This window comes from Gigantopelta aegis, chromosome 4 (assembly GCF_016097555.1).
Source record: "Gigantopelta aegis isolate Gae_Host chromosome 4, Gae_host_genome, whole genome shotgun sequence".
In the NCBI taxonomy this organism is placed as follows: Eukaryota; Metazoa; Mollusca; class Gastropoda; order Neomphalida; family Peltospiridae; genus Gigantopelta; species Gigantopelta aegis.
This window is the reverse complement of record NC_054702.1, coordinates 48,175,638-48,191,116: the sequence shown is the minus strand read 5'-3', so window position 1 is coordinate 48,191,116 and position 15,479 is coordinate 48,175,638. Positions and strand designations below refer to the sequence as shown.

Here is a 15,479-nt window from a genome sequence, read left to right as displayed (position 1 = left end):
GAAACATGATACTCATGCACATAGGGGTATAAAAAGGGTGCCATTGCTTAGAACATGCCTCAGTTAACAGTAAAACACCAGAGAACATGGCAAGGCTAACTGCTGAAGAAAGAGAGAGAGCTATAGGTATGGTGCAGGTGGGTGCGAGTTATGCCCATGTGGCAAGAATCCTGAATTGCACAAAATTGTCGATCACCAGGTTAATACAGCGTTACAGGGTGACTGACAGGACTGCAGACAGACCACGAAGTGGAAGACTCCGCATCACAACAGCCAACGAGGACCGCCATCTCCACATCTTACACTTACGTAACAGATTCCTCACTGTAACGTCATCTGCAGTGACTGGCCTTGGACATGTCATCAGTCGTCACACTGTACATCGTCCACTACGACAGCATGGTATCAGGGCCTATCGACCATTCAGAGGGATGACATTGACGAGGCAACATCGACTTCGATGTTTACATTGGGCACATCAGTTTCAACGTTGGCAACATCGGAACTGGCAACGTGTACTCTTTTCTGATGAGAGCAGGTTCCAGTTATTCAGAGCTGATGGCAGGACTCAGATATACCGATGTGCAGGAGAGAGAACAGCTCCATGCTGTGTTCAGGAGACTGTACCTTTTGTTGGTGGATCTGTGATGGTTTGAGGCGGTATCTGTGGCCAACAGCGGACAGACCTTATTGTCATTGACGGAAATCTTAACGCACACCGTTACATCAACCAGATTTTACGTCCCGTCCTGTTACCATTCTTGCAACACCATCCTAGACTCTTGTTTCAACAGGACAATGCCAGACCTCACACAGCTCATGTGGTACAACAATTCTTCGCCGCAAACAACGTCAATGTTTTGCCATGGCCAGCCCATTCACCTGACATGTCACCGATAAAACATTTGTGGGATCATCTTGGCCAGCGAATTCGACGTCGTCCTAACCCTCCAATGAACAGGGATGAGTTGGTACAGACAATGAGGCAGTAGTGGAGGGCAATACCTGATGTTGTCATTAGGCGCTTAACAAACTCTGACCGACATCGGGTCCATGCTTGCATACTTGTACATGGTGGACATACACGCTACTGAAACATGTTCTTTGTGGTCAAATTTATTCACCTTCGTTATGAGTGGTCCTTTATGAAATCGCACATTTCACCCCTAGTGCTGTTGTGCACTGTGATATTATCATTTTATGGGTTTTATTGAGTATACTCGTGTTTATTTATCACCAAATTATTATACTTTCAAAATATAACGTTTGCATCAACTTGTGTTTTGTGTTGTTTTTAATACTTTGAAAAAATAATTGGTATACTTTCTTTTGATCGTCAGTTTATAAACATAATGAATAAGATACTGTGCAACTAAATTGGAGTTCAGGCAGTGTGTGTGTTTATTATTGACTCTTCTCATACTTGAACTATTAAAAATGTTCTGTAAGAACCTGGTTATTCCTGAATACCTGCTTATGTGGATGATAGATTTATTGCAAGAGCAAAGCTTATAAATGAAAAAATATAAAGTGTTAAGTATTTATTTCTACTCCATGATCAGCTGGTATATCAAAGGCCACAATATATGCTATCCTGTCTATGGGAAAGTGCATATTAGTGTTCTAGCCAAAATCTTGACATGGCAGGGCACTAATTTAATTGCAGAGCATTTTTAACACAAATGTTATATATTTTAAGGGTAAGTGCTGGATATTATCAAATGTCTGATATTCAATAAAAATAATACATGTATGTATGTATAGATATGGAAGCACAAATCATTACTATATTTATTCATGCTTCTTAAAAATTTACTAACCATTTGTTATTTTTAAAAACAATTTGGTGGAAAGAGAGTAAGTTTCCTAAAATAAATGTACTATTTTTAAATTTGGATTATTAATGAAAACATATATTCTTAACAGTAGGTATAATTATTGTGCAATTACTATCATTGCACTAAGTAAAAATTTAAGCCTTAATTAATAACGTACTGTAAAATGGTTGATCACCTATAATTATTTTATTTTTTGTTTTATATGCAAATACCGGTATGTAGTATTTATACTATTTAATACTGTCCACAAATGTAAATCAATAAAAATAAATGAAATAATTTTTAAAATCTACAAATGAAGAAATAATGAAAGAAAAAAATCTAAAAAAAAGTAAGTAATAAATTAAATTGACATCTGCATATATTTGCAACATGCACTGCATTTAACTTTTGAGACTGATTTTACTAACAAGCTTTTGTAGACATGTTTTTATTATACCTACACACATCAAGTAAACAGTATTGCTAGTTTGCTTTGTGCCATTTAATAAGTATGCAATTAATGTTGCATTTATAATTACCAATTGTACGAGTGAAAACTATACTATATATATTTTGACCAGGGTGTTTTCATTGATACTCTAATATCATAACAATCATTATATCTACAAATTAGATAAACCTTGATATGATGGATTGTCAAGGTGTTCTGATCATTGAAGGTAAAAAAGATATCGTACCTGGAAAAAATGGTATAGAAATGATTTTGTTTCATAGAACATATCCAAAATTCATTAAAAATCCACTTTGCAGGATTTATTTCAAAAGCGCTTGTATTTTGAATTTTTTTTATGAAATATAAACATAAAAGGCGTTTAGTTAATATGAATGAATGAATGAACGAACGAATAAACGAACAAACAAATCGACTATCGGGTATCAAACAAAGGTATGTGATGATCAACTTGTGTGGGTCAAATCGACTGGACGTTTTACAAAAAGTCACTTTATTAATAGTTGGGGTGGTACTTTTGTTTTTTTATGTTTAATAATGTAATCTTTATGTATTTTTTATATACACTGTGTATTAATAATGTGCCATGATTATGGGCTTTCAAGTGAACTGGACTAAAAGTCGCATCCTGGCTCATACTAAATTTAAAAAATATATATTACATCACAAAGAATAAATTTTTAGTAAATTGCTATATGGGCCGGATTCAGAAATAGGCTGGCTATTGTGGATTTTTAGTGAATGAGATCATAAGATTCATAATGTCATGTTCGGGCTTAAATATTTACCATGGAATGGCCCCTTTATCAATTGACAGTTACCTCCACTGTGTAAAAATGTCGCTTTCAGCAAGAACTCCATCCTTCCCAACAGAGGCTTAATCACATGAACCTAAGTTAAATAAAAGATTGTTAATGCCAATACATGTAGCTCTTAAATCACACTGAATAATCAAAGATACATCTCTGCAATAATTTTGATGATATACAATAGACATATATTTAAGTATATGAGTTAATCAATGTATTAATACTGCAAAATACATAAAGCACATATAATTTTTACTGAAAAATATACACATACAGTCAAACTTCAAGAACTCCACCTTCGATCTCTCAAAATCTTCAATCTCTTGATCTGAAGCGAGGGTCCTAGCCAAGTTGCTATACAAACTAGTAATAACGACCTCTGAAAACACAAACTTCGAAAACTCGATCTCTCAACCTAATTCTTTGGTCCCGCCATAAAGATTTAATAGAGTATGTACCTCTAAAACTCGACGCGTGTGGATTGACTGTCGTTGCTGGCTGGTAGTATTTTAAAGACAAATGTATTAAAAATCATGTCAATCAAGAGAAGCACGCCTGTCTCGGGTGATTTGGGCTGTTGAGGATTAAGGTGATAATTACACAATAATAGATCGCCGACTAAGCGAATGAAATGATCCTGTGTTTGGTTGTCGGTGTTCGTACGTGGTGGAGAGCCTCACTACGTAATACATAATTACAGACACCGTCTGGTCAACTTCAAAGAGCATTTGTAATAATTGTTAGTACTGTTTGATTTTGCTCTCAAAGGCATGAATCGTGTCAAACTTTACCCTTTCTATTTATGTATCAGTTAATGTTTATCAATTACTAGTCATTTGTTTATGTTAAAAATTGATACATCACAGATCGAGCAATCTGGGGAAGAACCTGGTAACGTGGGGTTTGCCAGATCGATTTAAAAAAGTTCTGCTTTCTTGTCATCCAAACAATCTCAATCTCGTGTAGGGCCCAGAAATGGGGGGTGGGAGGCCAAATTGGAGAAAGAAAGTAGAGGTGTGAAGCGTAAATAATTTTGTGTAAAACAAATGTACTTAGTGTTATTCGACATTCAGTGTTTTATTTTTTAGTTACGTTCCGTCATGTTTTGACATCTGTAAAATACGTCAATGTTGCTTTCTGTTATTTATATATGTATGTAAATGCCTTATTTTTTTCTGTCAATAAATATATGTAGCCTATATGCCCAAGTATATATTTCAAATTCATCTGGGTTATCTTTTTTGTTTTATTTACTTACATTTACAACATACACAAAATGAATGTACTACAGGCGTCGAAGTTGCCAACAGCTGGGGTGGGATGGGGTGACTGATATATTAATTCAGAGGTAGGCAGCAAAGCGCACACTTCTTACAATATTAAACGAAATCAACCAGATGCAATACAGTTTCAAATCTGAACTCTTATATATTAATTTCCAAAACTTGAACTCCCTGAAACTCGAACTATTTCCTCGTCCACTTCAAGATCGAGTTATCGAAGTTTGACTGTATTATAAAATTATGTATAGATACATGTATGTTTGTTCTCTTTCATTTTATTAACATACTTGCTTTTCTTCTAAAGTTTCCAAAATCAACACAACATCTTCCCATGTTTTGGAGAATTCTTTTTCACTGGCCTTCTTCCAAACAAAAACTGGACATGCACCAGCAGACACATCGGCAAACTGCTTCTCACAGATATCAATGATCCTCTTAAGCAGGTACATGGCTCGCTTCCTTGTGAGAGGGTTTGTATGAACCATAGCTTGCTGTACAATCATCCAAAAGTGGTTTGAGCATTTAAGATGAATGCCAAGAGGTTCTCCAGTAACAGGGAAAAGAAAATCTGCTAGACTACAAAGAATGAGAAGAGTCTGCTGAATGAAATCTATTCTGTCTGCAACTACAAAACTCTCAACAGTGTTCCACAATTTGCTCATTCTAGAAACAGCCTGGTTAGGATCCTGCTTCAGTAAATTAGCAATAACACCAAACACAATGCGTGAGATGACCTTATTGGGAACATGTGGCAGGATGTTTAAAACTTTTGAAAATAAACTGTCAAAAAGAGTACAACACTTTTCAAAAATGTCACTTGTGTTAAGTCGACACCTTTCAAGAGAAAACACTGTTTTGTAAATTTCTACAGTGCAAATAATATCCATGATGCCTTGCTCTTTTGAGTGTTTCTGATCAGGTATGCAAGGTTGCTCAGCCAGCCAAACATCAAGGAAGTGATCACACTTTTTAAGAACAACTATTACTTGGTCATCCTGGCAAATCTCCATACACACCATTAGCAGATCACAAATGGCAGCCACTGACGACAAAGTATTTTCCCTTCCATCATATGAGGGTTGGAGTTCAAGCAATAAAGCAAAACAAATGCCAGATATTATTTCTAGTATATCTGCAGAAACAATCTTGTCCATTGTGTGATTGTCACTGGCCAGGTGTAAACTCTTCAGAATGCTGCTGAGAATGTTGATGTTGTTGATTTTCTTCCCAATGCTGTCAGTGCAGGTGGTCTCACTGTCATTAACAATCTCTCCAGTCAAATGTCTAATCACAGACAGTGGATCAAATGAGGAAATTTTACACATCAGTTGTATTAATTCAGCCATTCTTTCACTTTGAGAAGTATATTTCAGTTAAAAGAGCATCAGCTGCTTAAAAAACAAAAATGAAAGTTAAAACAAATGAAACAACAGGCCTAATAATACTGAACTGGTGACAAATATACACGACTGTAGTTCATACGACTACTGTATACCCCCACTTATGCCAAAAATATTAAACCATTTTTTAAGTTCAAAATTCAAAAATATATCCAAACGTATTTGATCTTGCTCAGTTGCATTCATAGATGTTTACCTCAATGCATGATTAACAAAATTATATCAATTATGTAACTGAAGATAAACATTTAAAAAAAACTAAATATTTAGAAAATTAATTCAAATGATGAACCCATTATGTACAATCATGTGATTTGGTATGGCGATACCCCTCAGTAAGACGTATTTATCTGTATATATACAGTGAAACTCCCCTACTGCAACCATAGGCGTGACTTATTAAAATTGGTCTTAATAGTGGGGTGGTCCTAATACCGAATTACCAACATTTGTAATGATGATTGTTTAGTAAATATTGATTGTGAAATTTACAACCCATCCTCCTTTCTGGTTGTCATCAGCAATGTCTAAACTGATAAAATTAATATGTGATGATGGTATATTGACATAAAATTACATTGAAATGCATTAAACCTGCTTTATTAATGAGCATGGCCAGGGCTAGTTCTTTTTCTTAATTATTATACAATAGAGATTAACAACTGTGGATAAATGACATTTTAGGAGGTTCACTGTCTCAAAGGTAATACAAACAAGTGACGTATGTCTCACTTGACTGATTGCAGCTAATAATTGCATTTGTTGTCAGTTTCAGGAGGTTCACTGTCTCAAAGGTAATACAAACAAGTGACGTATGTCTCACTTGACTGATTGCAGCTTATAATTGCATTTGTTGTCAGTTTCAGGAGGTTCACGGTCTCAAAGGTAATACAAACAAGTGACGTATGTCTCACTTGACTGATTGCAGCTAATAATTGCATTTGTTGTCAGTTCCAGGAGGTTCACCGTCTCAAAGGTAATACAAACAAGTGACGTATGTCTCACTTGACTGATTGCAGCTAATAATTGCATTTGTTGTCAGTTTCAGGAGGTTCACGGTCTCAAAGGTAATACAAACAAGTGACGTATGTCTCACTTGACTGATTGCAGCTAATAATTGCATTTGTTGTCAGTTCCAGGAGGTTCACCGTCTCAAAGGTAATACAAACAAGTGACGTATGTCTCACTTGACTGATTGCAGCTAATAATTGCATTTGTTGTCAGTTCCAGGAGGTTCACCGTCTCAAAGGTAATACAAACATGTGACTTATGGTAGTACTAAACCAAATAACTTCCGGCTGGGTCAAAGTTCGAGGTGCACCCAACTTTTGATAGAGAAGTGAACACCACAAGTCCTGTGATTGGTTATAAATGTGAGTGTGTTGGTTGTAAAAAATAATAATTTCATCTGGGTAAAAAAACATGTGCAATTTTATTTCATCTAGTACCAATGTGTCAAGTAGCCTTGTGCTTGAAACATGTATGGGGTACCTGTAAAAAAAAGTACTAGAATTTTGTGCGAAACTAGGGTAGTCATAGACGCTACCCGTTATCTCAGAAACGAGCAGTTAGGCCCCCATTTTTTTCTGATTCACTTTAAGTGTAAGGGGTGGTAGTATTTATATCCGTGGCATATATATGTTAGAATTACCAAATGTTTGATATCCAATAGCTGATGATCATTAAATCAGTGTGCTCTAGTGGTGTTGTTAAATAAAACAAACTTTTGTTTTCAGTTTGTGAAAAAAAAGTTCTAGGATGGTATGGCACTTGCTTTCATAAAAAACATGTTACTCTGTATAAAATGACTTCCTAGTTCGAAAGTAATACCCGTGTCTTTTTAAGTAAATAAATATAAGAATCTTTAATTATCTGTCTGAGTAACACAAATAGCGGGGCGGTCTTAATACCAGAATAGTTTTGCTATAAAATAATAATGATGAATATTTTTCCTATGCTTATTGTTTTTTTACATATTTAAATAAATCATACTGAGAAGTATCCTCGTGCCAAATGTCATGATTATATATTGCATGTAAAGGAGAACTCAAGTCAAATATGAGCCCTATGTGTTGGAAAGATGCATACCCGGACCACCAACACATATTGACACTTTAAAGGAGAACTCAAGTCAAATATGAGCCCTACGTGTTGGAAAGATGCATACCCGGACCACCAACACATACTGACACTTTAAAGGAGAACTCAAGTCAAATATGAGCCCTACGTGTTGGAAGATGCATAAAAGATGCATACCCCACCACCAACACATACCGACACTTTAAAGGAGAACTCAAGTCAAATATGAGCCCTACGTGTTGGAAAGATGCATACCCAGACCACCAACACATACTGACACTTTAAAGGAGAACTCAAGTCAAATATGAGCCCTACGTTTTGGAAAGATGCATACCCGGACCAACACATACTGACACTTTAAAGGAGAACTCAAGTCAAATATGAGCCCTACGTGTTGGAAAGATGCATACCCGGACCACACATACTGACACTTTAAAGGAGAACTCAAGTCAAATATGAGTCCTACGGGTTGGAAAGATGCATACCCAGACCACCAACACATACTGACACTTTAAAGGAGAACTCAAGTCAAATATGAGCCCTACGTGTTGGAAAGATGCATACCCGGACCACACATACTGACACTTTAAAGGAGAACTCAAGTCAAATATGAGCCCTACGTGTTGGAAAGATGCATACCCGGACCACACATACTGACACTTTAAAGGAGAACTCAAGTCAAATATGAGTCCTACGGGTTGGAAAGATACATACCCGGACCACCAACACATACTGACACTTTAAGAAATGAAAAGCACATAACTTTAGAATTAATAAAAAACAACCTGATTATATCACAATGTAACAAAGATTGTATTATGTTGATATTTTGGCATTTTCCATTCAGTTTAGTTAAGATTTGATTTCTAGAATGTTCTAGTGCTGCCCCAGATGGTGGCCTATATGTGCATAGGTCAACTTAGTCTTTTTCAGGTAAGCAATGTCTTCATTGCGAAGCTGCTTACATTCAAGCGATTCCTTTTGTTAAGTTTGTGGATTCTACATTGACCCAAGGCAGGTAAAGCACGGAATCTAAGTATCTACGAAGTTTGCACAAGCTTATGATTATACTTTGGGCTCCACACATAGTTTGTGGTACATGTCAATCGAATTTGGAGGGATGGATGTGAGGTGACCACCCCTCAAAGAAAGAAAGAAATGTTTTATTTAACAACGCACTCAACACATTTTATTTACGGTTATATGGCATCAGACATATGGTTAAGGACCACACAGATTTTGAGAGGAAACCCACTGTCGCCACTACATGGGCTACTCTTCCGATTAGCAGCAAGGAATCTTTTATTTGCGCTTCCCACAGGCAGGATACACAAACCATGGCCTTTGTTGAACCAGTTATGGATCACTGGTCAGTGCAAGTGGTTTACACCTACCCATTGAGCCTTGCGGAGCACTTACTCAGGGTTTGGAGTCGGTATCTGGATTAAAAATCCCATGCCTCAACTGGGATCTGAACCCAGTACCTACCAGCCTGTAGACCGATGGCCTACCACGACGCCACCGAGGCCGGTCGACCGCCCCTCAATGCCCTTTGCCATACCCCAAATAAGGAGAGAACCACAGAACCATGTGAATGACTGCTACTTCTGTGTGGTGAATATTTCAAGATTCAAGAAAACGAAAAATCAACATGATATCACATATCCCATTATCTATTGCTCCATTTCCACACTCTGAAGAACTGTCTGTCCCGAGACCACCTGCTAAAGATTTGGAGAGTGAAGGTGAAAATTTTGAATCTGAACCTGAAGAATCTTATGTTGGTCATACCGACGAAGAAAAGAAGCAACCACACTTTCCAAACCAGCAGGAACTAGAAGAATTGATTTGAGATCTCGGGCTGATGAAGTATAATGCAGAGCTTCTGACCTCAAGACTGATGGAGTGGAACCTTTTGGACAACAGCTGTCGAACTATGTCTGCTAGGAAAAGACATGAAAGGTTCTCAAAAATTTTTTTGGTGAAAGATGATTTATGTTTCTGTAATGACATTGAGAACTTGTTTCAAGAACTGCAGGGCTTCTAGAATTTTCATAAAATCCACTAGCCATGGGATCACTGATTTTAAAAATTTACTAGCCACGATTACAAATTCACTAGCCCTACTTTACTTAAAGTTAATACAATTTTACTAAATACTAGTAATAATCAAATATGTTACCTAAAAAGGGAGATAGAACTTAAAACACTAACATTGAGGGGTTGGGTGTGGGCAGGATATTCATATTTACAAAATAGACTTAACTGCAACATTTTACCCAAACATTCCACTAGCCGTCGGGCATGGCAATAGTAGTTATTTACTAGCCCAACATTGAATATCACTAGCCATGGGAGTGGGGCTACCATAATCTAGAAGCCTGAACTGGGTATTGGCCGTGAACCAAATGATTGGCATCTCTTCATAGACAGTTACTCCCGAAGTCTCAAATGTGTTCTTCTGCACAATGGAAATCAATATCCATCAATACCAATTGGGCACTCTGTGCATATAACGGAAAACTATGAAAATGTAAAAAAAATTCTGGAAACTAAAGACAACAACAGGTGCAAATGGCAGGTCTGTGGCAATTTCAAAATGATTAGCTTCTTAAAAGGACTTCAAGGCTATACAAAACATTCTTGCTTTCTTTGCCTGTGGGACAGTCGTGCTACATCTCAACACTACTGCAAAAGAGAACACTTTATTCCTGGCCTTGTCAGAATTAGAGAAAGTCCTTATGCATATCAAACTTCGGCTTGTGAAACAGTTTGTAAAAGCACTGAACAAAGAAGGAAAAGCTTTCAAATACATTTCCAACATGTTTCCACATCTGTCCAAAGCAAAAATCGAAGGTGGTATTTTCACCAGATCAGATGTTCGCAAGATGGCTTAGTCACAAGAAATTGAATAAAAAATTACATCAAAGGAACGAAACGCTTGGAGGTCGTTTAGAGAAGTGGTTAAAAATTTCCTTGGGGGTAACAAAAGTGGGAATTACGAACAGTTAATAGAAAAGTTGATAAAGACTTATGAAAAGCTTGGATGTCGGATGTCTTTGAAATTGCACTTCCTCCATTCTCACCTAAATTTCTTCAGTGAAAATATGGAAGAACACGGCGAAAGATTTCACCAAGATATATCAACTATGGAAAGAAGATATCAAGGGAAATGGGACTGCAACATGATGGGCGACTATCGATGAAAAGTATGAAAAACTGTTCATTTGTGATTTGCAATCTTTGTTCTTGGTTTATATCTGTATAGAACATGCAGAATATCTATGTAATATTTGTGTTAATAAATGCCATTAAAAATCCATCAATATAGTGTTCTGTATATGTCTTTGGAGCGAAAAATCTCATAAATTCGTAAAACATTTCCTAAAAATAGTGAAAGTGAGATTCTGTGACTAAAACTAACACTCTAGAAGAAGTAGTGACCTTTTTGTAATCAGTATACTTTAATTAAACATGATCAACACAAAAATTGACATAACTAAAAACTGAAAATTTCTGTTATCCCTGCTAACTGGGGACAGCCATTTTGTTTCTTTTTTGTCGTGTTTGGTACACTACCTTGGAAAGAATGCACAGTGTACACAAACACAGTAATTTAAGACAAGGCACATTGCTTTGATTAACCCGACTTGTAAAACCACATATTAAATGACTTGATAATATAATGCAGTTATTGCAGCCATTGCAAAATAACTGTTTTTAACATAAGTACGGTTTACTATGTAGGTTATTTGCATAGCTCATAGGACAAGGGAGACCACTCGGCTGTGTTGATATTTATATTCAATGACGTCAAATATTTGATGTCATTGTTTATATTTGTATGGAAATTAAACACTTTGTCGTTATGTTTTGAAGGAAGCTGGACTATTTATTAAAACTTATTTAAAGAAACTGGGATTTTAGAACAAGCAACATGGTAAAAAGAAAGTTAAAAACTCACCCTGCGCCAGCAGCCAAGCGAAGAACAGTGGCGAAGGAGTGTTCTAATAGCTTATCGGCCCGACAAGCTGCAAGCACAACTAGCAAGGTGGTTCAACCATTTGAAGAGGCTGAAGGTCGTAATGATGCAATGATATGTAGTAACCCACCAGTTGTGACAGCTCCAACAACAAATAGGCTAGGTGATACAAATATTTCTCAATTTATTAATGTTTCATCACTCCCTTCAAAAAAAATTTCACCTACTGGTTTTATGTTGAATGAAAATGTAAACGCTGAACAATGTGTAGAACAGGTTTCACACTCTACTGAATATGCACACGGTTCTACCATTCCAGTTAACAGTGTGTTCTGTCCAGTGGGTATTCATGTGCCATCCAAAATAAAATAAAATATTTGGAATGGGGAGTATGTTAATTTGCCAATACTACTTAAATCATCTAACAGTTTTCCTTCCGATCAGGGAATGTCGTGTCAGTTAGTGGTTAGACAGGGTCAGATAACTAAAAAAAAAGCATCAAGCAGACCAATTTCAAATATAGGCCTACACAGATGAACGTCCGCATTTTTGGTGTACATGTCAGTTTATTTAGAGACGCACCCAGAAAAAGCCATAGAGCTAATTAAATATATATGCATGACGTACGTTTGGCTGCTGACAGATCAAGTCATTTACGTTGGGTCCACTATGATATAAAATACAGGCTCAGAAAAGCTATGAACCCAGTTTCTTCATAGGGACAGATAGACAATGAGTTATGGATTCTCTAGGTTTCCACACATGGAGACCAGACTCTTAGTTTACATTTTCTGGTCCTTCCAGCTCAGGTATATATCTCAGTTAGGTGATATAACCAGGTCTGCTAGTGGTATTCAGATTAGTTCTGGGGCAACAAATTTTGTGGTGAAAAATTTCAGTCAAAACCATGTTGGGCTTTTAACAAGGGAAAATGTATCTTCTACCTAAAGTGCAAGTTGCACACATATGCGACACCTGTGGAGTCCCCCATCTCAGTTATGGGAACTGCACCAAGTGTGCCAGGTAGTCTGTTAAAACCACCACAAGGCAGCCTCTACTCTCTTGGTTGTTCACCTATAAAGATTTTTGTACTTGAGCATAAGTTAGCCAATTACCCCTTTTTAGCAGAAAAACTGGAACTGATTAATGGTTTTAAGTTTGGATTTTTTCTACATTATACTACAAACAACACATTAGAAGAAATGTCAAAATTGTGAGTTAGTATTCATAGTTTTGCTGTTTGGTCATAAAATAACAGAGATGTGTGATTTTACTGACACCCCCATGCCCCAGTACTTACCATACACGCATACAATTCTGCTCTGACGGCTGTCGTCTGGTTGTTAACAATCAAAACAAGGCTATATACAGCATTACTATATTTAGAATGCACCACCTCTAGAAATGTATGGAAACATTTAAGGGCCATGCCTATATTTATTGGCAATTTAAACAAAACCCATAACTTTTAATATATTCTATTCTTGGTTTTACTCAATAAATATTGATTATATAACTGTTGAATCTTACTACCATGGCGTGGTAGTATTTTTAAATGCCCACACTGTCTTGCAGAAGAAGAAGAATTATTATTACCGACTTTTCCAGTATCAGGTCGTTTCGCCCTTATTCCCGATCAACCCGTGTCGTTTCTCCCCCATACCGGGTCGTTTCACCCTCCTGTTTGTTTGTGAATGATTAATAAATTTGTTTACGTGACTCTAGTTGCAAATCAGATATAGGTTATCAATTTGTAACCCTTTATCAACTATAAACACCATTTATATGTATATGTTATTATGTGCAATATTTTAAAGAACCCCTCCCCTCACACAATCCCAGTTCCAACGGGCCTGATGTATTTTATATTAATAAACTTGTACAAAGACTAGCCTACACAATGATATTGTCGATAGGACATATTAGTTATAAAGTGCTTTGGTGTGTGTGGGGGGGGGGGGAGAACTACTTTTTAGCAAATTTGCGGAATTGGCCTCAGAAATATCCATTGACGTGTCATGTTTACATGTATATATGCTGAAGAAGATTTATGATGAAATATTAAAAGGTCTATTTGCTTCAGTTTACATTTGAAAAATGCTTGTTGTATGCTATATATAGCATTGTTGTTGTCCTTATTATTAAAATAATGCGTATTTTGTTATTAAAATGTTTTAAAAAATGCGTGTTTTGTGCTTTTTTAAACAGATTTTAACTAAGAGTTCCCATTAGAAAATCACATACAGATGACTGAGATGTAATCATAAAGCAAGTCTGAAATTTTATTACATTTTGTGTGTTTTTGTTCTAATTAGGTCCATTTGCTTCAGTTTACATTTAAAAAAATGTTTTTTGTATGCTATATATGGAATTTTTTTTCAATAATGCGTATTTTGTTATTAAAATGTTTTAGAATAATGCATGTTTTGTGGGGGGTTTTAAAAGATTTTGTGAGAATATACTTGTTTTGGGTACAAACTAAGGGCGAAACGACTTGGGGTCGAATAGGAATAAGGGCGAAACGACCCGGATTCGACTTTTCCATTGGAAAATGTAAATATTTTACAATTGAAAAATAAAACTTTTAAGTTGACTTTTCTTCATTATTGTGTTGGTTTGTTTACTAGACATTACTATAAATGTGTGTACAAAAAGAACCATTTTTGACCTGTGAGGTCCACCATATTGTAACGTTTGCAATTTACCGCAATATCGTGGTTCCCCCCTTGAACAGAAGCCAGTGCTATGGTGTACTTCCATCAACTGTTTTAATGTTAGAACTGCATTTATTTGTCAAAACAATGGCATGGACATGATGCAGATATAGCAAAAATTGCAACCCAAATATATTTACCTTCATATGTTTAAGTACATTTCTTTATTTCTTCCAAATAGTTAAATACCGCGATATCGTGGTACCCCAGTTACCCAGTATTAATAACGATTTCGTTATGTACGGCCCGAAGATGAAACATTTTTGCTATATTGAACATACCCCCCCCCCCCACCCCCCAATATTTAAATACATCATACTGAGTGGTATCTTCGTGCCAAATATGAACAATGTACATATCGGCATTAACATACGAGTTGTGTTTTTGTCTTCGTGCTGTAAAACAGGCTGACCGCCACAGAGGGGCGAGTTCAAGTTGACCTGTAGGCTGCATTATAATTAAAGTTAAATAGGCCTACGTAGTAAGCGAACAATAAATAATGGACACCTGTTTACAGAGCTCGCCTCTAACCCCTAGGTAGCACCGTAAACTCATATTATTTTTACATAAACTGAAATATTCTTTCTGTCGCTTGTTCCATATTTATTTACATTTTTCCACGTGGCGGAAGTTAACTTTTGCGACACATCTACATTAGTATTTTCCTCCAATTACACTGAGCCAGACCCCACACATTTTGGTCACTTGTATCATATGAGGGGAATAAGACTCATAGTGATTTTTTACAAAGTATATACCCCTAATGCGAGTGCGAGTGCGAGTGCGAGTGCGAGTGCGAATAAATTTAACATGCTCATATACCACTAGAGTTTCGAGCATGTCCGTCCCGGGGCCTGTCTCTGGATAGCCAGTGACTTGCTCCGGTACAGAACAAAATTAAGGGGATAATTTTGAAATTT

At 36.5% G+C, this 15,479-nt stretch overlaps 1 protein-coding gene across 5 annotated transcripts in view; it reads right to left on the bottom strand.

Annotated features, from left to right (window-relative positions):
* Positions 1-15,201, bottom strand: part of LOC121370644 (probable methyltransferase TARBP1) — a 124,444-nt gene extending 109,243 nt beyond the window's left edge. For 2 of the 5 annotated variants that reach the window (XR_005957709.1, XM_041496011.1), the window contains exons 1-3: positions 15,067-15,177; positions 4,672-5,775; positions 3,081-3,183 (exon numbers count right to left, since the gene is read on the bottom strand). Coding sequence is in view for 4 of the 5 variants with exons in the window: in XM_041496011.1 (XP_041351945.1) it covers positions 3,081-3,183; positions 4,672-5,730 (1,162 nt within the window). In the remaining variant the exon portion in view is untranslated. Of the gene's footprint in view, positions 1-3,080; positions 3,184-4,671; positions 5,776-11,827; positions 12,090-15,066 lie in introns of those variants that run through there. The other 3 variants (XM_041496012.1, XM_041496014.1, XM_041496013.1) reach the window with 3 other exon arrangements.
* Positions 15,202-15,479: the final 278 nt, after the last annotated feature.